The sequence below is a fragment of the Amphiura filiformis genome, chromosome 19 (assembly GCF_039555335.1).
Source record: "Amphiura filiformis chromosome 19, Afil_fr2py, whole genome shotgun sequence".
Lineage (NCBI taxonomy): Eukaryota > Metazoa > Echinodermata > Ophiuroidea > Amphilepidida > Amphiuridae > Amphiura > Amphiura filiformis.
The window spans coordinates 5,034,123-5,060,568 of record NC_092646.1 but is presented as its reverse complement, the minus strand read 5'-3'; the positions used below and the strand labels follow the sequence as shown (position 1 = coordinate 5,060,568).

Below are 26,446 nucleotides of genomic sequence, written 5' to 3'. Positions count from 1 at the left end.
AACAACAGAATGTCCCTCAAACCGCTAACCAATAACAACAGAATGTCCCACTTGCAGTCACCTTTTACCTCTCAAACTTAGCAACCAGAAATCTTGGTCAAAATTATTGTTGGAACCTTTTTCATAACCATCTATAAAATAGTGGTCACACCCCTCCCCCACCCCAGAGAGTAGCGACAGGGTGGACAAAGTCCAGATGCCCCGAGGGTCCATGAAAATGAAATTAGGGGGAAAGGAGAGATGTTTTAACATTTAAAAATGGACCCGCATTGATCCTTGCCATGGGCTCCCAAGGCTCTTGTTTTGCCCAATCAAACTTGGTTAGATCTCAAATTTATGTGTTGGGCTTTAATCCCCTGAGAACTACCTGCCGATCTAACATTGCCTCTGATTGGTCAATTACATGATATTTTCACTTTAGTCACCAATCAAAATGGAGCTTTGTAAATTATTCACCCTGATTTTTTTGCATGGTGAAATTATTCTAACAATGTTGCTGATTGGGCTAATTGATAATGAAAACTTCTTTTTGGCCAATCGGCAGGTAGTTCTCATGGGGTTAAGAAGTATTCAACATTGAGCATGTTGAATGTTGGGGGAATGGGAAGTATTTACATAATGTATAGGCCTAATCTCTCAAAATTTTATTTTGTTATTCTTTACCGCCATCACTGAGCTATTTACTAAAGTTCTCAAATATATGATGCCCTAAATGACCATTGATGTAATCAAATACTGATTAAAGTATCTTTGCATCAATCTGCCTTACCCTCACTAGGATCCACAACGTGCTCATCTATCAGGGCAGAGTTCTTTAACCCCTATACATTTGTACATTCATTGAATGACCTTTGAAAATTTGGGTACAAAAACTCATACTCTGCAACTTGAGGCCAAAATTTGCATTACCTGTGTTTAATTGAGGTTATTGAACTATGCCATTGGGATGAGGCCATTGTGGTTCATAGTACCTGCCCCCTCATGTCAAAGACAGCTCATAAAATGTAGGGACTTAAGCAAATCAATCACTGGTCAAGTGATTTTATATCCCCCAGCCCTGCCCCCTTCACACCAATGGTGTTAACACCCCTTTACAATTACTTTGGATCAGTCCAAAGCTTGTAATGAGTTTCTGTGATGAGCCGGCTAAGCAAGGCAGCCCAGGGAGTGAGTGAGTGACTGATGACTGTGTGTATCTCCTCTCTTGTAAGGGATGGTTATTGCATTACACATGTGTGTGATGTGAATGGTGTTGGTGTGGAGTATAGTAGCAAGCAGTTAGATAGGTAGATAGCCAGGCGGTGTGGTTTAATAATGGATTATTACTAAATGCGATAAGCAGTAGTGATAAAATGGACTTGACGGCATAATGATCTGATGACCAGTGGATACCTTTCAGCGGGATGTGATACTACAACATTGGCAAACTAAGAGGACTAGTATCATAGCTTGGAATAATTTTGTATTGACTATATTGTTGATGTTGTGAGTGTCGTCGTCATGGAAGGAGCTGGTAAAAACGGATCACACGTGCCTAGGTCTAACCATAAAGTTGAGACGCAACGTCCAAAAAGGGTAATTTGTACCATTTGTGATGTGATTAAGCAAAATGAGTCAGATATCGGGAATATTGATTTTGAGATATAATAGTATTCAATTTCCTTTATATTTTATTGTTCTGAGCAACACTAAAATGACCATATCTCCGGAACTGTAAGTCTAATTATGATGGTGATTTTAGCAAAATAAAGCTCTGAGAATGGCTCATGTAATCAGACTCATTTAGCTTGATCGCAACACATTTGTTGTTTGTTTGAATGTTGTAATGCTGAAATCATTTGTATTTATTTGCTGTTGATTTATTGTTGATCAGTGGTTTCGGTTAATATTTAGGCCCTACATTAAAATGGGGCCAAGAATTAAAGTTTTATTTCACATTTGATAATTACAGAGTATTTTGTGATTCTAAAAAGCTTATTCCCAAAATTTCAGTTCATTCAAATTTTGCATTTGCAAGCATGATTATGTGTATTAATTACATGGCTCTATTTCATTCTGTTAACTGAACATAAATACAAAGTTGTGATGATTTTATAAAGAAATATTTTTTGAACACAAATATTATGTAGCTATTTTTCCTGATGGTATAAAAATCTCGAACTTATTTATTATGAAAGTGGGGGATGAGGCTGTGGATAAATCCCCCCCGTTTAGATAACTACCTACTGATGCTACTTTCCAGTAAGTCAAATTTGCCAAATGGTTTATTATTGTGTCCTAAACTTTACCCACTGTGGGAATGTGCTACTTGAGCAAAAATTTGAAAACCTGCATGCAGTAATTTATATGTATATACTATTACTACCAATAACACATAGATAACACATAGATACGTATTTTGTATTTCAGTACTCATGGAAGTGTATTTCACATGATGAATTGTGTATGTTTCACATATTTTCATGCACTTCATGCAATTGTAAAAATGGTCAATGTTTTGGTTAAATCTTTTCAGGAACTTTTTTATTTTACTTATGTTACTGTAAATATGAAAGTCATAATAAAGATCTAAGACAATGTTTTATATATGTTATGTTACATTTTGATATGTAGCTGAAATGACCAATAAAACCTATTCCAATAGTGTTCAAATTGTAAAAACCAATGCCAAATGAATCATTTGCCTACCAAAGTCTTTTTAAATTTACTAAAATCCTGTCCTTTTTTAATTGTTACATTTCAGAATCAGAAATACATTTCTACTTGTGCTTGGTAGCTTTGTTGACTCAGTATTCTTGTTTCTGTGTGTTTGGTTTTCACCAATCAAAGCTGTAATCAATTATTATCGTTTCTCCATTTGCTTATGTTTGAATGAAAACATTGAAATATACTTTATTCACCTGATTTGAAGATACATAAATTGAAGATTCTTAAAAACAAAACTATCATTTTACTCACTTGCTGTCAGTTTAGCCTTTTCTTGGATGAAAGCATCTTGAAAATATTGATTGATTGATGCACTGTATCCAAATAGATAAAAACCATCAACTAGCGAGTAAAAATGTTGGTTTTGTTTCAAGAATGAGTACAAACAAGCCCAGCATTGATTCAGTGGTTCTTCTCTTGATATTTTAAGAAAATATATCATAACTTGGTCTTTTATGGCTAGCACTCAGAGCATTAATTTCCTGGTTGCTCATAACCAATTAATTGCAAAATGGTAACATTTTATACACGTAGTATGATGAAAATTCATTTTGATCCGTTTATAAGGTTATATGGATGTAATAGTGAGCAACCACATATGAAACCCATTGCTCAATAAACCTGGAGTGACACACAGGAAACCAATACCACTGGCCCACAGACACGTAGAATACAGGATACACTGGCGATCAAACACGTTCCACTGGTAATACATGTATACAGGGTGTCCCAAAATAAGCAGGCCCGACAGACATACATACATACATACAAAAATTTCTCATAAGGCGCTTCTTACAGAGCGATCAGAGCACAGAAAAAAAAAGAGAAAACAAAAATAAACAAAAAATATCAACATTCTGGATACCAATGCCACTTTAAGCATGATTTTTTGAAAAAGTGAAGCAATGAAGCCTCCCTGATGTTACGTGGGAGGCTGTTCCACAATGAAGGTGCCAGAACATAGTGCTGTAATCGATTGTCGTAAGTATCGATAGTCGGAAAATACATAGACTTCCGACATGTCGAAACACTCAATGTCAGTATCGATACACAAACGACATGGCACACATGCTTAGATTATCTCAAATCAGGTCTCAAATTACCGTCAAATACTCAAATTACCGTCTCCCAATTCCAAGGTGAGCTTTACATCTAGAATACATGCATCATGTCGTCTTCACGATCTCCAGTTAACTTGTTTCTGGAACTTACTGATAATAAAATTGGTAAACTCAAATCCGTGTTTCAAACTGCGTGAGTATCGATAATAGTATCGACATGTCGGATGTTTGCCTCCCGACATATCGATACCCAGAAAGCTTATCGATTACAGCACTACCACAACATAAAACGGTTTGTCACCGATGCATTTTTTACCAACGCAAGCTCTTAGTAATGTGGTGTCTTTGGAAGATCTTGTCCTACAACCAGTTGAAGGTATTTTTCTATGAGAGAGAAAAACACATAAATATTGGGGAGCATTACCTTGTGAACATTTACAAGATAATGATATTGCTTATTTGTAAAAAATGTGTTTTAAACAGCCATTCAGTATTTTTGTATGTAATGCTACATCTTTTAACTATCATTGCAAAAAAACTGAATTTGAGACAACAGTTTTAAAGATATGAACTTGAATGTGAAAATGGTTACAGGACCAATTTTGCAATTTTTGTGCTAGTGCAGGTAACAGGCTTCCATCCGTGGATCTATATTTCTATTTTTTAAAATCAAAAATCATGATATTTTTACAACACATGATATATGCGTTGTAAATTTGATGAGAATTTTGAAATGAGATGTAAAAAAAAGTCTATTAGGTCTTCACTTCAGTTACTGTCATGGTTTAGAAAAGCAGGGATGTGATAACCAGAGAAAATTGCTGATCCCAATTTTCATAACGTAACTGCTCTCAACAACTACAAGTTCTCAACAACTACAAGCTCCCTTTAGTAATCTTTCGCCATTTGTTATAAATATGTAAGAATTTTCCACTTTCCACAAACTTTGATAAAGCAATATACTATACATTTGCTTGGTCTTGCTTGAATGAAATACACCGTGCACACAGATGTCTATTAATAATATCATGGTAGTGTAATTCATCTACACTTTGAACCAAATAATAAGCTAAATGATATAAAGCATGAAATAACATATGAGAATAATATGAAAATATTTATTTTTAATAGGAGAAAGAGACACATACAAACCAATTTGAGATTGCTCAATCTACAGCATGTGATTTTTTTGTAAGATTATCAATGGAACAATAAATCCAATATTTGCACATATTTCAAAAAAGTAGTTCCCACTCCACATTTTTATATAATTGCTTAATATGAATGATTGGATAACCACATATTCCTAACGACCAGAATATTGAGACCTGTTCTCTTCCTAAACGACTCTGAATTTTATACGATTTAAGTAGGATATTAGAAGATCAATCAAAATTAATTTGGACATTAATGGCAATCAGAGGCTTGGTGCTCTGAGCGCATTTAGCTGCCATTCCCAGCAGCAATAACTGCTACATCAGTGCACTGGAATTATGTCTATAATAGAAGTATGGGCACATTATGGATATGATGGAGTGTGCTAGATTATTGTGTGTGACTTGCTTAATTGCACAGATTCATAAGCATTTCATGTAGTATTTATCACAGTTTGATATAAGTTTGAGATCCTTTTGAATTACATTGCCTCTGATTAGTCAATTGTGTGATATCTTCACTTTCATCACCAATCAGAATTGAGCTTTGTAAATAATTTTATTCACTCATTTTTTGTGTGTGGTGAAATTATTCTAACAATTAATGTTGCTGATTGGTCCATTTGATAATGAAAACTTCTTTTTGACCAATAAGCAGGTAGTTCTCATAGGTTAATAGAGGAATGAATAACCAAGTTGTTTAATATACCTTATCAACACTGATGTACAAAACTTATCTGCATGGGAGATCTCTTGTACCTTTGGTAGGTGGAGCTGCTAAAATTATTATCTGTTGCAAGGTTCCTTTTTATGCATTAACCATCGCGTATATGTGTATGACGTCAAGCGTGTGCATAGGAAGTTGTGGAAAATAATATGCCCTGAACAGAATAGCAGCACGCTTAATTTGTTAAAGGAATTCTGCACAAAAATTAAAACCCACTTTTTGAAACAGATAATGGTCTAAAATCCTAGGAAAAAGTTATACAGTAATAAAGGGTGCTGCAGGAGAAGTTAATGAGGCTGATGCATTAAGGTTAGCAACTATTTTTAACTGTTGCAATTTGATAGTTCAAAGCATCTTGCGAATGGTAGTGAGCTTTGGCAAAAATTGCATTGATCATTTCATAGTGTGTTGAAGAATTCAAATATCACAGATATATACGAGTGGATATTCATACGTAGTGGTAGATAAAATGATTAAAGAGTTTAACTTCAACACTACCATCACAGCATCACCATCTGCTGAAGACGCTAGTCGAACTAGTGAAAACGTTCCAGGTGAGCGAAAAAATAGTGTAGTGTTGAAGTTAAACTCTTTAATCATCACAGATATACTTTTGTAGGTCCTGTGGTTCTTGAGTTATGCTGTAAAGAGGGCTGAAACAACACTTTTCATTAACAACAATAAATCAAGCAAGTTTTCAAGGTATAGGATTTCTAGAATGAACATTTGTGAAACATCAAAGTGTTATTTTCCAATAATATATTGATTTAGATAATGAAAATCATTTTTTTTTGCTGCTTCGACCAACAATACCTCGTATAACCTTATTAGTGATGTAAGATGTAATGTGCTGACAATGTGTGTTGGGCTGTTGTGATGTTGCGATTCAAATGAAACTAGTGGCAAATGGTGGTCATAGACCACAAACCTAGCTGGGGCATGTTGGTGTTTTAGAGGTATCTGACCCCTGCAAAATGTTCCAAAAATGTTCCCCTGGTCATGAGGTTTGGCATCACCGACTTTGAGTCCCATACTCCTAAGTTACAGACGCCCATAAAATTAAATTTTAAGATTTGACCCAGATAACCTTTGACCTGACCCCTGCACAGCGTTCCAAAGTGTTCCCCTGGTCAGTAAGTTTCTTGTGACAAGAGTTTGAGCCCGTGAGGCTTATCCCTTACAGATGTCCAGAAAATGCATTTCGAAAATTTGACATCTGCATGACCTTTGACCTGACCCCTGCAAACTGTTCCCCTGTTCATGAGATTTGTTGTCACCGAGTTTGAGTCCCATACTCCTTACAGATGCCCAGAAAATTAAATTCTAAGATTTGACCCAGATAACCTTTGACCTGACCCCTGCACAGCGCTCCAAAGTGTTCCCCTAGTCAGTAAGTTTCTTGTCACAGGAGTTTGAGCCCGTATCCCTTTACAGATGTCTAGAAAATGCATTTCAAAATTTGACCTCTGCATGACCTTTGACCTGACCCCTGTAAAATGTTCCCTGATCATGAGATTTGTTGTCACTGATTTTGAGCCCCACACCCTTACAGATGTTGAGATAAGGCAATTGTAAGATTTTACCCCTTAATGACCTTTGACCCCAATTCTGAGTGCAAGGTATGGGCACTGGGTAAAGCCGATGCACATGTGTAAGTGACGTCATTGTGCTATGTAATATGTGGCAGAAGAAGCATTTTGAAGGTATTTGGTTATATACCGAAAATGCCCTTTAATGACCTTTGATCCCAATTCTGTTTGCACCCTATGGGCACTGGATATAGCCGATACATATGTGCAAGTTACGTAATTGTAGGGTGTAACATGTAGGAGGAGAAGCATTTTGAAGTTTGTTGCCAGAAGAAGAAGAAGAAGAAGAAGAACTAGATCTGGTTACAGATCTGGACCTAGCCGGGGCCGGAAATGCCAGTCTTAACTTAAAGTTTGACCTTTGACCGGCTATTATTGACATCTCACACCATTAATGGTGCATCACTGTAGCATGTAGGGCTTTATCCGTCTTCCATAGGCTGAGATACAGCTACTTTTCCGTAATTTTACACATTTTTTTGCAAATTTGACGTTTTGACCTCCTTAATGACCTTTGACCCCAATATAAAAAAAACCTCATACACACCGCAAAAAATGCATTGTTACATTTTAAATTTAAAAATCCACTATGCTTAGTTATGGAGATAAAAATTCTTGAAGTTATTTAGCTTAAAACCGAAATGACGTGTAAATGACCTTTGACCAAAAAATAATAATACTGTGTACACATCGGGTAACACTAATGCATATATGAAGTTTATGCAACTCTGGTCTGTTTACGTTTGAGATAATAAAAAATGAACATATTTGATGATTTTGGTTTTTGACCGGAAGCGACCCCTTAATGACCTTTGACCCCACAACTGTAGACACCCCAAAGACCCTGGTTGGTAGCAATGCATGTGTGCTAATGACAACACTCTGCTATGTAATTTGTAAAAACAGTGATTTTTTGAATAATTTATAGGCACTGGATATATAGGCACTGGATATAGCCGATATATATGTGCAAGTGACGTCATTGTAGGATGTAACATGTAGGAGAAGAAGCATTTTGAAGATATTTGGTTTTATACCGAAATGACCCTTAATGACCTTTGACCCCAAATTTGTGAATATCCTATAGACACTGGATATAGCCGATGCATATGTGCAAGTGACGTCATTGTAGGATATAACATGTAGGAGAAGAAGCATTTTGAAATTTGTTGCCAGAAAGAAAGAAGAAAGAAGAAAGATCCGATAGCATCACAAGACCTAGCCGGTGTCCCGGCTAGGTAACTAGTGGCAAATGGTGGTCATAGACCACAAACCTAGCTGGGGCGTGTTGGGGTAGTGGAGGTATCTGACCCCTGCAAAATGTTCCAAAAATGTTCTCCTGGTCATTAGGTTTGTTGTTACCGAGTTTGAGTCCCACATTCCTTACAGATGTCCAGCCAGAAAATGCAATTTTAAGATTTGAACCCAGATGACCTTTGACCTGACCCCTGCAAAATGTTTCAAAAATGTCCCCCTGGTCATTAAGTTTGTTGTCACCAAGTTTGAGCCCTGTATCCCTTACAGATGTACATTTCTAAGATTTGACCTCTGCATGACCTTTGACCTGATCCCTGCAAAATGTTCCCCTGGTCATGAGATTTGTTGTCACAGAGTTTGAACCCCATACCCCTTACAGATATCCCAAAAATGAAATTAGAAGATTTGACCCCAGATAACCTTTGACCTGGCCCCTGCAAAGTGTTCCAAAATGTTCCCCTGATCATTAAGTTTGTTGTCACCAAGTCTGAGCCCCATACCCCTTACAGATGTCCAGGAAATTCATTTCTAAAATTTGACCTCAGCATGACCTTTGACCTGACCCATGCAAATTGTTCCCCTGGTCATGAGTTTTGTTGTCACCGAGTTTGAGCCCCATACCCCTTACAGATGTCCAGATAATGCAATTGTAAGATTTTACCCCCTTAATGACCTTTGACCCCAATTTTGTATGCAAGTTATAGGCGTGCGGTATAGCCGATGCATATATGCAAATGACATCATTGTACTATATAATATGTGGCAGAAGATGCATTTTGAAGATATTTGGTTAAATACGAAATGCCTTTAATGACCTTTGCCTCCAATTCTGTTTAGACACTATGGGCACTGGATATAGCCAATACATATGTGCAAGTTACGTAATTGTAGGGTGTAACATGTAGGAGTAGAAGCATTTTGAAATTTATTGCCAGAAAGAAGAAGAAAGAAAGAACGGATAGCAAAACAGTACCTAGCTCGGGGGTTGAAAACCCCCCAGCTAGGTAAAGAAAGAAGAATCGGATAGCAAAACAGTACCTAGCTCGGGGGGTTGAAAACCCCCCAGCTAGGTAATCATTAAAAGTGTTAACTTGAGCATACATGTGAAATGGTTGAATGTCTTAATCACTTGCAGAAATTATTTTTAGTTAGTATGGTAACAAGCATGCAGAGATGAAGATTCACCTGTAAATGTTATCATACCGTGACTCATACATGTACGTTATACCCCTGTGATCACAACATGCAGATGTGATGCCTGCTATGTACTCAAGTATATAGATCACATATTATACCCATGCTGTTCATTTCAACATTTAATTACCTAGCTGGGGGGTTTACACCCCCAGCTAGGTACTGTAATGCTCTCCGATTCTTCTTTCTTTCTTCTTCTTCTTCTTCTTCTTCTGGCAACAAACTTCAAAATGCTTCTCCTCCTACATGTTACACACTACAATTACGTAACTTGCACATATGTATCGCCTATATCCAGTGCCCATATGGTGCAAACAGAATTGGGATCAAAGGTCATTAAAGGGGCATTTTCGGTATATAACCAAATATCTTCAAAATGCTTCTTCTGCCACGTATTACATAGCACAATGACGCCACTTACACATGTGCATCGGCTTTACCCAGTGCCCATACCTTGCACACAGAATTGGGGTCAAAGGTCATTAAGGGGTAAAATCTTACAATTGCATTATCTGGACATCTGTAAGGAGTATGGGGCTCAAACTCGATACAATAAATCTCATGACCGGGGAACATTTTATGGGGGTCAGGTCAAAGGTCATGCAGAGGTCAAATTTATAAACGCATTTCCTGGACATCTGTAAGGGGTACGGGGCTCAAACTTGGTGACAACAAACTTAATGATCAGGGGAACATGTTGGAACACTTTGCAGGGGTCAGGTCAAAGGTTATCTGGGGTCAAATATTTATAACTTCATTTTCTGGATATCTGCAAGGGGTATGGGGCTCAAACTCAGTGACAACAAATCTCATGACCAGGGGAACATTTTGCAGGGGTCAGGTCAAAGGTCATGTAGAGGTCAAATTTTCTAAATGCATTTTCTGGACATCTGTTAGGGGTACGGGGCTCAAACTCCACAACAACAAACTTACTGACCTGGGGAACATTTTGGAACACTGTGCAAGGGTCATGTCAAAGGTCATCTGGGGTAATAACGTGGCAACCCCCGATCTTCTGGATATCTGTAAGAGGTACGGGGCTCAAACATGGTGACAACAAACCTCAAGACCAGGGGAACATTATGGAACATCATACATAGGTCAGGTCAAAGGTCATCTGGGGTCAAATCTTAGAATTGAATTTTTTGGACATCTGTTAGGAGTATGGGACTCAAACTCGGTGAAAACAAACCCCATGACCAGGGGAGCATTTTTGGAACATTTTGTAGGGGTCAGATACCTCCACAACACCAACATGCCCCAGCTAGGTTTGTGGTCTATGACCACCATTTGCCACTAGTTTGTATTATGTTCAAACATGATACAAGACCATTCCATCAAACAAACACTTCATCAAATTGCACCTATTTTATCTGACCTTTGCCTTTGGTAGATGAGGCTGCCTGCTTGTCGTTTAGTATTTCCAGATGCGCTCTTTGACTTCAACAGAATGTGTACAAGGTACAATGACCCTATAGTCTGTTTGACCTTACTTGAAATTGACCTTCATATTAAGTATTCCAACAAACACAAAATTGTTTAAACTTTTTACAAAAAGTTATAAGATGTTTAAAAGACCTTAAATGTTGGGATATTAAAATTAAGACAAAATCTAAAACATTATATCCAAAAACAAAAAGGTTTATAAACACTTCACTAACATTTTGTTATAATATTTTGTGGTAAAAAGGTTTTGAAAATGTTATTAAAACATTGTATCCTCTAAAAACATTTTTGGCAACATTTTGGGAACCCTTTTCTAAATGTAAAATATATTTTGTGTTTGCTGTAATGTTGCAAGTGATATTGACTGTATAGTTTTGTAGTATAGTAAGGTCCCATGTCTGTTTATTATGACTTGAATATTGACCCTCACATGTCCACTCTGAATCTTGTGACTTCAGTAGAATGTTATTGTAGGGAAAATTAACCTGGAGGTACCATGTATCTAGGTAGCAGTTGACCAATAATTATCTGTCCGAGCATCTCACTTCCTTGGTCCGAGGCAGGGGAAAAAGTTCAAAATAGCCTGCCAAAACAATCTTGCCCCTCCCCTCTCTGCATACCCAAAATTGCCCCCCCCCCCCTGCAGCCAACCAAAAATATTTGCACCCCTCATTTTCCCAACATGGCATGGAAGGACAGTTTGGGCCACAAAGGCAGGTGGTACTATATTTTTAGCATAGGCCTATTTTGTAAACCTACCAGGTTAACTGAATAACACTTAACAAGTTATTATTTTTTTTGTAGTAGCATGACATCTATGATGCTATAACAACAAAGTCAATGAGTGGAGGACTGGAGGTGTCAGTTTTTGTGATAAATGAACCAAAAAGTAAAGAGAGAATTTATTTCATATCTGGTTTGGTCAGGCATTTGACCATCATTATTGCTTCTTTGAGTTCCTAAAACCATATTTGTAACTAGGGATGTGTGTATGACCATAGAAGATCTTCTCTGGTATGACATAAAACGTGTCATATCGTGTCAATAGTTACAATTTAGTCTTCAACAAACACAAGAGACGGTCAAGAGTACTGTCAAACGTAATATTTTTGCAGTATTCATTTTTGTGCGACTTGGACTATTCAGAGCAGTTTTGTGGTTTCTTATATATTCACAACTATCAACTACAAAGAGTTACACATTAAACCCAATGGGTAAGAAATATTTTTGCAGGCTTTTAAATTTGCAGTTCTAAAATTAACTGTGAAAAGTGGTAAAATAGACAATTTTCTGTGCAAATTTCCCAATATACAGTAGTTTTAGAGATGTAGGATGCACACAGTGGCGTAACCAGTGGGGGGGGGTGCAGGAGGCCGGTGCCCCCCGCTCATGATGGCCGTCGGTTCATGTCAGACCGTAGGTAGACGGAAGGCTTTGGTGAAAAACAAATTGGGTGAACAAATAGACTATTTTTTACCGTCTTTAAAAAAATGTTAAATTTTGCTCTTCACTTTTTCAAACCGTCAAAAAATTTTTTGGGGTCTACAATTCTAAACATCCGTCGGTAAAAAATATTTCCGTTGGTACATTAACATGTTGTCATCCTGTGGACTAATAAGTCTTTTAATACCATGGCCTAACCAGTCAGCTATATCTGATTTAATGTGTTTAACATCACACAGCAAAATGTTCACAAAATGTCAATTGGGTTCAATATAGCAAGAGTTCATCTTCCTGTTTTATACAGCATGATGTACATATATATCAGTAGGAGTTTCATTGGTAAAATGATGAAATAGACTTAAATAGCACAAATTAGCAATTCTCTCCATCATCATGATCATCTTATATTCATGGACACGTTTCACAAGATTTTCCATAAGAAGTTAGTTTCAAATTACCAGTAGGAACAAATGCAAATTACTAAACTCGTTTGTATCTCTATAGTTTTTAAATGTGAGAAACATTAATTATGTACATGATTCATTGATGAATTATTGCAATGCCAAACCACAGATCACAAATCACCAGGTTGTATTCATTTACAGTAGTATGTTTAATAGTGGGTTTATGCATGACATTAGGATCCACAACATGCTCATCTATCAGGACACAGTTCTTTAACCCCAATACATTTGTACATTCATTGAATGACCTTTGAAAATTTGGGTACAAAACCTCATACTCTGCAACTTGAGGTCCAATTTTGTACTACCGGTGTTTAATTGAGGTTATTGAACTATGTCATTGGGATGAGGCCATTGTGGTCCATAGTGTGACATGCTTTTAGTTCCAGGAAATATCTGTAATAAAAAAGAGTGGTAAACCTTTCTCAAACCTGCAAGACATTAAATATGACATTAATAATAGTGGTGTCGCCAGGACTTTTTCAGGGGGGAGGAGGAAAAGCAACTTTCTAGGAGGGAAGAGTTGACAAATATGGGCTAAAATATACAAAAAAGGAATAAAAATTTTAAATATTAGGGAGCCCGGCATCCCACAAGGGGAAAGAGGGGGTAAGACTTCTGGGGGTTCACTTGGTAACCGGTCTAGGTAACTAGAGCACTAGGTAATTCCGGTTCACTAGGTATCCCCGGTTCTTTAGGTAACCGGTTCACTAGGTACCTAGTTAACCGGGTTTACACTGGGGGTTTACCTAGGCAACCAGTTAACCTAGATTTGTATATTTTCATGTGATACATATTAATTGTACTTTGTTGATGCTACATGACTCTAATCATTATTTCTCTCTTTTATGTTTTCTTTTCTTTTTTTCATGGTTTGCCATGGATGCGTGGACAATAAACATCTTATACAGGTATGTACTTATGAAGACAAAATATTTCAATTCAAAAGCCAATTTTCCTTGTGCTATTTTCTTTTCTGGTTGTTGTTTGTTTCCTTTTTTTTTTAAACTTATTTATTTGAGTACAAGTAAGAAAAAGTCCAATCATAAGAATAGCAACAGTTTTAAAATAATGTACAATTTCTGTCTAATTTTAATTTTGTTATCCTTTACTAAGAATGCTGAACTAATATTAGGAACCAAGGAAGGGTTAATTTTTCAAACTGTAATATCAAGGTAAAAGTGAAAGAAACCACACCGCTATTTTGACCGTTTAAAACATATAGTTGTATGGGGATATTCAAGTCATCCTTTATTTCCAAATTGCTCTGTTGACCTACAAACACAACAAATTTGGCTGATTCCATTTTGGGATATATGTATATGATAAAATATGCCAAAAAAAAAAAATCAGTTTTGAAAAATATTGACCAATTTCATGTTATAAAATCATTCATTATGGCTTTACCACTAGAACATTTGCACGGCAACTAAAAATCGATTAAAAATCTGAATAAAAATTGCTGACATCCAGCCATCAGTGATCCACCAAGCCGTCTCATTCAGCTTGGCCTGCTTGTTAGTGTTATGTGTAAACTGTATACATTGTACACAGCTTAAGGGTACAGTGCCTACAGAAAGTTTCCGCCAGTTTTCACATCAATAAACACACAGCACCTCAACATGCATTTCTGCACTCATTCTTGACATGCCTAGGGTACGATGGAGGGTATGACGCAAAGAAAAGTTGACTTAAAGAGTCGCTAGGTTAAAGATGGGGCAGGTATGGTTGGAGGGGATAGGGCAGGATTCAGTGCAGAATACTTGACAAGCGTTTGATGTGAGAAGTCACATGACAAATCATCCCCATTGTCCCAGTCCATGTCAGTTTCCACAATCACTAGGATCCACAACATGTTCATCTATCAGGGCACAGTTCTTAACTCCACAATACATTTATACATTCATTGAATGACCTTAGAAAATTTCGGTACAAAAACTCATACTCTGCAACTTGAGATCAAATTTTGAACTATGAGTGTTTAATTGAGGTTATTGAACTATGTCATTGTGATGAGGCCATTGTGGTCCATAGTGCATAATACAGGTTACATGTCTATGTGTGGGGGTGGGTGTGTATTTGTAAAGACCTGCATGCATGTTGGTGTGCTCCGGGTGTTGGTAAAAAACATGCATGAAGGAGAGAGATGAATCACTTATGACAATTTGAACCACTATCTGGTGACACTTGATGATGGTAAAATAGTTAGTTGATTAGGCTAAATTTGCCATAAAATTTGTACTATATCACAAATTTCAAAAAATCAAAATTATTTCAGCAGAATGTCATTCCTTGAATTCTGTATGTATTTTGAGGTGTTCAATGATGTGTTCTCAGGTCCCACAAAAATACTGTGCAAACGTTGGTATCCGATCTCTTAATCTGTATAAATTGGTACACTTGTTTTACATACCGTTGATTTCTCAATGCATTTTCAGTATTGTATAGGCTTCTTGTGAAAAATTTAATTATTCCGTCTCTCTGGGTGACCGAACACAACTTAGGCCTACTCTCTCCATGTGAGTGTTAACTGCAGACGACAAGTTTCAATTTTTGTTTAATTCAGAAATTTCAGAATTAGTCATGTTCATGAACATATTTGGAATCAGCAAGGCATTGAAATGAGTATAAACAAGACTTGTATTGTTTCAGTGGTTCTTAAGATAGCCCGTGATATTTGTAGAAAATATCTCAAAATTTGGACTTTTATATGTTGAAGTCTATGATCAGCATGCAGTGCATTAAGGAAATAGACTAAAATCAGTCATTTCTTCAACCAGTTCCATCATACGACATGTTGGCAACATTAACAAACATTTTAGCACAAATTTGCAGTAATGAATTTATCCACATCCAAACCCAACCATGCATTGGTGTTAATGCAACCAAATTGGGTTAAAGACACATGGTAACATCCCAAAAATATCACAGACACCTTAAATGCTGTTCCTACATGATGCTGGTGTCAAAATCCCATACAATACAATAGATTGCACACCAAAAGTGTTAATTTCTAAAATCTGCTTTTTGTAGTGTACCAAGGCTTTGTGTGTTTGTGCATTTGTAAAGTGAACATGAACCTTGATCTGACTTATTATCGTTCTCCTACGATGGTACTACATCCCCTGATACATTTTGTGACTAATTTTGCATTTTTCTCAAAAATAACTACACACTGGTAACAAAAGTTTTGTATAATATTATAGGGGCAAAGAATCCAATTCACTGAAATTTCAGTGATTCAAGACCAGTGGTTCATTATATGTAAAGAAATGAGGTACATTCTAGTGGTACCTCTTTTCCTATCATAAATAACGCACCGCTTGTCTTGAGTCACTGATATTCCAGTGTAGTAACTGGATTCCTTGCCTCTATAATATACATAACTTTTGTTACCAGTGTGTTATTATTTTTTGAGAAAAATTTGCAAAAATAGTCACAAATTAATCAAGGGGTGTAGTACCACCTTAAACAATATTTTCCCCAATGTTGCAGGTATGCTAAGAATTATGGTGGAATTTATAAAAATGATCTTAGCATGAAACCAGTTAAATAATGTGACCAAAATTAATTGTAGGAAAAATAATTTTGTAATACAGCCAAATGAGGTGTTAGGCTTTCTTTTTGTACTTTATTGTATTGTAGCAGGTTAGCAGCATAACAACTTAAATCTTGGGTGTTCCAAGTCCATAGCTGACAAACACAACAAATTTGGCTGATTCCATTTTGGGATATATGTATATGATAAAATATGCCAAAAAAAAAATCAGTTTTGAAAAATATTAACCAATTTCATGTTATAAAATCATACATTATGGCTTTACCACTAGAACATTTGCACGGCAACTAAAAATCAATTAAAAATCTGAATAAAAATTGCTGACATCCAGCCATGAGTAATCCACCAAGCCATCTCATTCAGCTTGGCCTGCTTGTTAGTGTTCTGTATAAACTGTATACATTGTACACAGCTTAAGGGTACAGTGCCTACAGAAAGTTTCCGCCAGTTTTCACATCAATAAACACACAGCACCTCAACATGCGTTTCTGCACTCATTCTTGAGATGCCTAGGGTACGATGGAGGGTATGACGCAAAGAAAAGTTGACTTAAAAGAGTGCCTGGGTTAAAGATGGGGCAGATATGGTTGGAGGGGATAGGGCATGATTCAGTGCCGAATACTTGACAAGCGTTTGATGTGAGAAGTCACATGACAAATCTCAAATCATCCCCATTGCCCCAGTCCATGTCAGCTTCCACAGTATAATACAGGTTACATGTGTATGTTTAGGTATGGCTGTGCATCCGTAAAAACCTGCATGCATGTAGGTGTGCTCTGGGTGTTGGCAAACATGCATGAAGGAGATAGAAGAATCACTTATGGCAATTTGAACCACTATCTGGTGACACTTGATGATGGTAAAAAAAGTTAGTTTATTAGGCTAAATTTGCCATATAATTTGTATTATATCACAAATTTCAAAAAAATCAAAATTATTTGATAGCAGAAGGTCATTCCTTATATTCAGAATGCAATTTAAGGTGTCCGATGATGTGTTCTCAGGTCCCACAAAAATACTGTGCAAACGTTGCTATCCGATCTCTTAATCTGCATAAATTGGTACATATGTTTTAGTACCATTGATTTCTTGATACATTTTCAGTATTGTATAGGCTTCTTGTGAATGATTAAATTATTCCGTCTCTCTGGGTGACCGAACACAACTTAGGCCTACTCTCTCCATGCGAGTACAAACTGCAGACGACAAGTTTAAATTTTGGTTTAATTCAGAAATTTCAGAATTATTCATGTTCATGACCATATTTGGAATCAGCATAAAAAAGGCATTGAAGTGAGTATAACCAAGACTTGTATTGTTTCAGTGGTTCTTAATATCTTAGACAGCCTGTGATATTTCTAGAAAATATCTCAAAATTTGGACTTTTTATATGTTGCCGTCTATGGTCCGCACGCAGAGCATTAAGGAAATAGACTAAAATCAGTAATTTCTTCAACCAGTTCCATCATACGACATGTTGGCAACGTTAACAAACATTTTAGCACAAATTTGCAGTAATGAATTTATCCACATCCAAACCCAACCATGCATTGGTGTTAATGCAACCAAATTGGGTTAAAGACACAAGTTACAGATCCCGAAAACATCACAGACACTTTAAAATTAAATGCTGTTCCTACATGATACTGATTTCAAAATCCCATACAATACAATAGATTGCACACCAAAAGTGTTACATTTCTAAAATCTGCTTTTTGTAGTGTACCAAGGCTTTGTGTGTTTGTGCGTTTGTAAAGTGAACATGAACCTTGGTCTGACTTATTACCGTCCTCCTAAGGTGGTACTACATCCCCTGATACATTTTGTGACTAATTTTGCATTTTTCTCAAAAATAACTACACACTGGTAACAAAAGTTTTCTATAATATTAATATTATAGGGGCAAGGAATCCAATTCACTGAAATTTCAAGGTTCAAGACAAGTGGTTCATTATATGTAAAGAAATGAGGTACATTCTAGCGGTACCTCTTTTCTTATCATAAATAACGTATCGCTTGTCTTGAGTCACTGAAATTCCAGTGTAGTAACTGGATTCCTTGCCTCTATAATATACATAACTTTTGTTACCAGTGTGTTATTATTTTTTGAGAAAAATGTGCAAAAATAGTCAGAAATTTATCAAGGGGTGTAGTACCACCTTAAACAATATTTTTCCCCAATGTTGCAGGTATGCTAAGAATTATGGTGGAATTTATAAAAATGATCTTAGCATGAAAAACGTCCCTAACAAGAAACCAGTCAAATAATGTGACCAAAAATTAATTGTAAGAAAATAAATTTTGTAATACAGCCAAATGAAGTATTATGCTTTCTTTTTGTATTTTATTGTTTTGTAGTTCATTAGCAGCATAACAACTTAGATCTTGGGTGTTCCAAGTCCAATTTTGTTGCATTTGTAGCACATAATGCAATGTAACATTAGAATAATAAATGCAATAAAAGAGACCAAATTAGCCGCTGAAACAGCTCCCTTTGCGTGTTCCCGTTGAAAATTATTTAATACTCGGCTCACATAGGACTAATATGTATCATGGGTCCTGCTGGTAATTTACTTGATATCTGCCGATGGGCGGGCTGGTGGTTGGTGTATAGCCTTTATTTTCTTGTCTAGCCAAGCAGGTAGGTTTACCTTTATATGAACCTACAGTGTCATGGGCTAGTTATGCAATCATGCAGATAACTAAATATAACATGTGTTAGCTGTGTATTGAATTCTTAAATTGGCTCTGCATTATTTTAGGCACAGAACAGGTTGTAGTCAAGTGTTTGGGCAAAAAAAAGTTTGGTTAAGGCTACTGACAGTCGATCTTGAGTTTTTGTCACATAATTTTTGAAAACAAGTGAGGTAACTTTTTCATTATTCAATATTCATTATTTTTCTGCCCTTCATTTAGACCAAACACATGTATAAAATGTGTTGTTATTTACTGCTCACTCACTTAAAGATGGATGTTTAGCCCAAGTAAGATTCAAAAGTATACTAGAAAGAGGCTGCAAGGTTGGTAGCAAAATTGATGCATTGATTTTGACTTTTCATTGTTTTTTTTTGTGCAAATATAACCAGTATTTATCATGATTTTTTTGGAAAATCATAATAATGAAAAGGATCAGAAAATGAAGTGAAGGCGTGTGACAGGAAACTAAAAAAATCGACTTTCATTAGCCTAAAGTGATCTGGATTAAAAAACGAGCTTATCTATATCCAGATCATTTGTAATTAAAGCTAAACTTAACAGGACCATATTTAATCTGAAGTGGATCAAATTTGAGTAGAAATCTTCATCTTGAACAAGATTAGTATTTTTATGTATATCTGATTCCTCTTACTTGAGCATCACATTATGTGACTTGGGGTACTCAGCATGCTCACCTTTTTTTGGTGGGGATACGTAAAAAGATTTTGAAGTAAAGGTTGTATAATAAGACGTAAAATCAGCGGAGGATGGAAGTAACACATCACTGGTTTGTGTCTCAGGAAATTATTTGTGATGCCATCAAGCAAAATCAGTCTGAACTCTGAAATATTGATTTTGAGATACAAAGGAAATATTTCCTTTTGTTTCCTGTTGTTTTGGAAACTCTTTGAATGGTGTTTTCTGCAAAATCCAGATTTGTAAATACTTTTTACTAAGAAACATAAAATTTAATATTTCTGAGTTCCGACTGATTTTGCTTGATCGCATCACATTTTTCTGTTCATGATGCATGATTGAATTCTGATTCACAAAATTTTGAGGAACATGATCGCAAGTACCCTTAAGAGAGTTAAGATTTCATCAAAATTGGTGTTCAAAAGAGTTAAAATTTCATCAAAATTGGTCTTCAAGGTACTGAGATATGATCGATTAATTCTCACGAAGACACTGATATACAAAGGTATAAAACTTCATTATCTGTATTTTAATGACTCACCTTGCTTGAATGTATCACATGTCGAAGTGCAATAGCTGCTATGTGTAGCTGCCATGTGTAGATGAGTACAATATGCTGTGTGTAAATTGCCAAATGATCACAGGGCAGCTATTGCATTTACTTACTTCTGGCACTGAGCAGTCGGTGTATTGATTCCCATTGTAAATGTTTATCACTTGATTGAATTCTCATAATATCGACTTCCTCTTTGTCAGTTTACAAATCAAACAAAACAATACTAAATGAACTTTATGAGAAAGTTCATGTGACAATGAAACAAAATGTTTGGCACTGACAATGTGTTTGTGTCATACTTAAATATTGACTTTAATGGCTGTTCCATTTGAAAACTCGCATACCCTTGTGGGAGATCTGCTATACTGCAGAGGGAGTATGTTTTTGAAATGGAATTGCCTTTGGTTAATTATTTGAAACTCACACTGCCTCCCTAGTTAGGCAAATGTCTCCCAGTTAGAACTCTTGCCCCCGTAACCCAAAATTAATATTTCACTTTTTACAGCAATATGCCCCCCAAAACCCAATTCGCTTCCCCATGCCCCTTAAGGGGGTACTACACCCCTCGATAAATTTGTGTCTATTTTTGCATTTTCTCAAAAACTAATAATACAGTGGTAACAAAAGTTATGTATATTATAGGGGCAAGGAATCCAATTACTACACTGGAATTTCAGTGACCCAAAACAAGCGGTTTGTTATTTATGATAAGAAATAAGGTACTGCTAGGATGTACCTCGTTTCCTATCATATATACTGAACCGCTTGTCTTGAGTCACTGAAATTTCAGTGTAGTAATTTGATTCCTTGCCCCAATACATAACTTTTGTTACCAGTGTGTTATTATTTTTTGAGTAAAATGCACAAATAGTCACAAATTTGCCACAGGGCGTAGTACCCCCTTAACCACCCCCCCCCCATACAAATCTTGGCACCACCACTGGGGTTTACCTGTATCTTCCACAAATGGATGAGCTACCTGAATGGTATTTATATTGCTTTACCTATATCTTCCACAACTGGAGTGAGTATTTCAAATGGAAGTTATCCTATTGTCTATTCTGTTTAAAACACGTACTCCCTCTGTAGAAGACTTTAGCTAAACCTTCCACAAGGGAGTATGGATTTCAAATCGAATAGCCCAGTGTATTCCACCCACAAGTTCTGAATTAGTTGAACCATAACTTCCAGGGACCTATATTCAACAACTTGTGTATATATGCCATGAGTCAGCGGGTTCAAAGACACTTTTTTGGTCTTCCTAAGCATTGTGCCATTTGTTAGGAAATAAAAATGAAATACAGACAATAGTAACATTAACTCTTAGTCAGTGGGTGGTTTAGCTTGTAAGCGCTTAATTATGGTTCCTGGGTGTTGTCTATGAGACATTCTTAGTCAGTGGGAGTGGTCTAGTTCGTAGACACTTTTTTGATTGGACAATCGCAAGATTTCGGGTGCCGTTTATCAGGCCGTAGACGACCCCACGTCATCATGCGTCTTGATAATGCCTTACACGCTTGTAGAGGTGCGCGTATGTATTGCGTTGTAATGCGTAGACTAGTGCGGAATACGCGACGCGCTAGCAGTACGCGCAACAGAATACGTGAAGTTGTAAACAAGTTTTGTTCATTTTATAATGAGGGGAGTTTTTATGACGGTAACTTAGTTTTTGCTTTAAAAAATTGTTTACAGTTATTAAAATAATATTTAACTGACTAAGAATGAGAATAAACGATAGGAATTTTTATTTTGCCTATCCTCTACTGTGATAGATTTGACAGGCAGGTCCAATATTTTTATCGTAGTGGATACGGCTGCGCCGCATCCACTACTCAAAATATTGGACCTACCTATCCTCTGACATAATAGAGAATAGTACAAACAAAAATTATCATCATTAATTTTTGAAGTTGTGAAAAAATCTTCAATTAATGAAAGTTGAAAAAAATATTTTTCTTCACTTTTATTTTGTACAAAATCTTCCTTTTGATAAAAGTTCCCCTTAATATCTTTGTCATAATACAATCCACATTGTAGTCTTAGGTAATAATATCTATTATGTACACACTATATGTATTATTAAATGGTTCACAAGTTACTGTGTGTTTTTAAAATCAATCAAAATGTGTTTTACAAAATTACAAACTTATAAATAAAAGTTATTGGTGGCCTGTATTGTTTGAGAGTTGAATCACCAAAGCAGCAATGAGCCATTGTGACTCCAGCACATTTACAAATGGTACTCTAATTGTAATACAGGCCGGCCGCAAAATAATTAAGGTACCAGTTATGTTCACCCCTGTATATCATAAACAGAGACAAATATTTTAAAATTAATACCAGCAGCCAATACCTGTACCCTTTAGCTCAAATTTAAGACCTCATTTGTTGAAATCGGTTGAGAATTAAAGAAACAGTGATCTAAAAACAAAGGAAGGAACAAATTTGAAAGTTGCACTTCAATGTTCTAATCAATAGAAAGCATGGTGCTATTTCTCTTGTTCGAGATCACTTTGTGTGCAAATCAATAGGGCATCCAGGGGGCAATCTGCAACTTCTGAATTTACATCTTTCTTGGGATTTTGGATCACTGTGTCTTTATTTCTTGAACAATTTCAACAAATAAGGTAAAATTTGAGCTAAAAGATAATTGGCTGCTGTTTCTCATGTACAACTGTTTCCCGTCTTCGTTCGTTTTATTTTATGTCTTTGTTTAGGATATACAGGAGTGAAAATAACTGGTACCTTAATTCTTAAAATTTGTTTTTACTAAAGCTTGAAGTATTATACAATAAGATAATTTGGCTCATCTGGGTCCATCTTCCTCTGATATGTCCCACGTGGTTTGAGAGGCATGTAACCATGGTAACCAATAATGCTTAATGTATTTCTTCCAATTTGATCTTTCAGTAGGTCCTGATAAGGACGATTGACTGGTCCACAAGGCCAAGTGTTTCCACTGGTAGTAGTACTGACTGGTCCACAAGGCCCACTGCTCCCGCTGGTAGTAGCGCTGACTGGACCAATAGGCCTACTGTTTCCACTGGAAGCAGTATTGACTGGTACACAAGGCCTACTGTTTCCACTGGTAGTATTGACAATGTTAGGAATAACATATTGGGTTGTAGGACTACTTTTGCTACGCTGATTTTTTGGGATATTAGCATTGTCATACACATGGTTTGAATTTCTTCTGTTGCTACTGGAGCTATCATTACCAATGGTCACATTATCATATGCGTGGTCCGATTGTGAGTAGAACGGAACTTTAAAATTAGGATTACCAATGTTAACATTATCATATTCATCATGGTTTGTAATCAAAGGCCTGCTGTTACTGGTAGTGTTGGTAATACCAAAATTTGCATTATTGTCTTCATGCGATTGTTGGTTTGGCCTGCTGTTATCGGCAGTGTTGGGAATACCAATATTTGGATTATCATATTCATGCAATTGTTGGCTTGGCCTGCTGTTACCGGCAGTGTTGGTAATACCAATGTTTGGATTATCATATTCATGCGATTGTTGGCTTGGCCTGCTGTTACCGGCAGTGTTGGGAATACCAACATTCACATTATCATGTCCATGTGATTGTTGGGTTGCACATCTATTGGAGTTGGCTATTCCTTCATCATTCATTACACTGCCATCTGAATGGTCTAATTGTGGACTATTCATAGGGCAATGCCTGCCATTGTTTTCAGAGTTTTGAATATTAAAGTTGACATTCTCATCTGACTGCTGATTTACAGCTGAGAACCTGCTGATAAGTGATGACACTGATTGCTCAGAAATAGTAAAGTCTCTGCCATTGTTATTATTATCGTCAGCATGGATATCATCATGTTCTGTGTCCAATGGCTGACTTCGCATCTTAGCGCAATTATTATGGGAGTTGTGAACATTTAAGTTGCCAGACTCTGGGTTTGATTGCTGATGATTTCCAGTCCTTGTGATTGTTGTCGCATACTCATGATGAGGGAGCTTTTTCCTGATTGAAAATTTGCGAGAAACAAACAGGCCTAGGATGATCAGAAAGAGCAAAGCAGAAATACCTGTTACGGTGACCGATACAACTAGTTTTGTTGTGATGCGATAGTTAGCATTAGTCACATTGCAACATGGAGTACTGGTAGTGTTCAGTGGAATACTTTCAGTAGTATTCCAAATGGACTGTCTAGTGCTAGTGCTCTCATCCTCATCAATTATGAAGATTATGTTCGTTTTTGATTGTGCTGTTGGCCGTGGATATACTGTCAAATACACAAATTGATCATCTAAGTTTTCATGGCTGTTATCTGTATGTCTGTATGCGCAAGCAATCATGAAGTTTCCATCCTCAAATGTGACATCCTCAATATACAGATTGTATGTATGCACTCCATTGTTAACATGTACTGTAGTGGAAAATTGTCCGTGAAGCCATGGAGAGAAATTCAATGGGATACTAACATGTGACGAACGGTCGGCAGAGGTGCGTATTAGATCATTTCGAGTGCGCAGGGCTATCAACCAATCAACATCTACCCTTGGTTGATGAACTTTGCAAGTAAATTTGACCGTCCCTCCTTCGATTACTTCGGTACTCTGAGGTGCCTCTATGAGTTGTGCACTTGTTCTGCAGATAAGTGCATACAAAGTAATCATTAAAAGCATGATGACGTGTGGTTGATGTTAATCTAACATGCAAAAAAACTTTGGCTTTGTAGAGCTACCAACAGAGACACAAGCTTGACTTAGTATATCACCTTTGAGCCTTTTCTACTTGCATCTGGTATTAAGTTGGCTATCTTTCCGCATGACTCTTTCTGTGCGATAAGAGTCTGAAGAAGGTCTATCTTCATACTGAGCTAACCCAGTCTGGAAGTATGAGGTAATGGTAGTGACATAATTATGAAATGAGGTAATCTTTGCATTGTCATGGGTATTTATTTAGCTCTGTCACGATCATGATCACTACAATTGAAAGGTATACAGCCTGTATATTTTAACAGGTTAAATTTTCACTAAGTATTTAACTGTGTCCCCATATTGAAATATTGTAGGTGCCCTACCTGTTGTACTTATTATAGTACAAGAGGGAGAGTCTCTTCACTAGATGCATATGAAGTAGGCCTATACATCCATATGCTATTTCAATATTAGACCCTTTATATGGTACATAAAAAGGTGAATTTTGGTCTGACGTCTTGTCACTCTTAAATTCTAGCACTTTGAGCCAGGCACTCTCCTCCTGTCCCTTGTCCCCTGTCCCTTGTCCCCTGTCCCTTGTTCCGTATCTCCTTCCCCTATCCATTACATGTCAACTCAAACTATGTTAACATTTTGATTACTGTTATGGTACCTTTGAAGTACTATAACATAAATTGTAAAAATTAATATCATACAAAATTTACAGTATATTTATTTGTGTGTGTAATCAGCCATGACATTGAACTTTTGAATCAATTGTTTGTCACCTGTGTCTGTACCAGGTTGCAAGCTTCACTGATTCAGCTATTCCAGTTGAAATCCATACACCCCCTATGGAAGACATGACCTTAATCTCCCACACAGGGAGTGTGAATTTCAAACGGAGTCACCCATTCAGGTAAACCCCATTTGAAATCCACCGTAGGGGTTGTATGTAATTCAAATGGAATATCCATTTCCAAAAGTTCATCCCTTTGACTAAATAGCAAGATTTATGACTGGTTTGAAAATGCACAGAACGAAGAATACCACAAATGATGTGGGTAACAGTGACAAAGATTAAGAAAAATAAAACATATGAAATATGTGATATGTATGATAGGTTTTGAACAAAGATTTGATTCCACTTGCAATGATTACATTATTTCATATAACCTATGACTCAACTTCTTGTTCTTAGAAGTGGATTCACTATGATGATTGTA

General features: G+C 36.5%; 2 protein-coding genes across 2 annotated transcripts in view; one reads left to right on the top strand and one right to left on the bottom strand.

The window, feature by feature from the left end:
- LOC140140853 (testin-like) overlaps positions 1–26,446 on the top strand; it is a 223,264-nt gene that overhangs the window by 46,343 nt on the left and 150,475 nt on the right. The window lies entirely within an intron of this gene.
- Positions 467–25,358, bottom strand: LOC140140852 (uncharacterized). Its single transcript, XM_072162598.1, has 2 exons — positions 23,325–25,358; positions 467–558 (listed from the first exon to the last, which is right to left on the bottom strand). The coding sequence occupies exon 1, from the start codon at positions 25,203–25,205 to the stop codon at positions 23,334–23,336; it is 1,872 nt and encodes a 623-aa protein (XP_072018699.1). The 5' UTR covers positions 25,206–25,358; the 3' UTR covers positions 467–558; positions 23,325–23,333.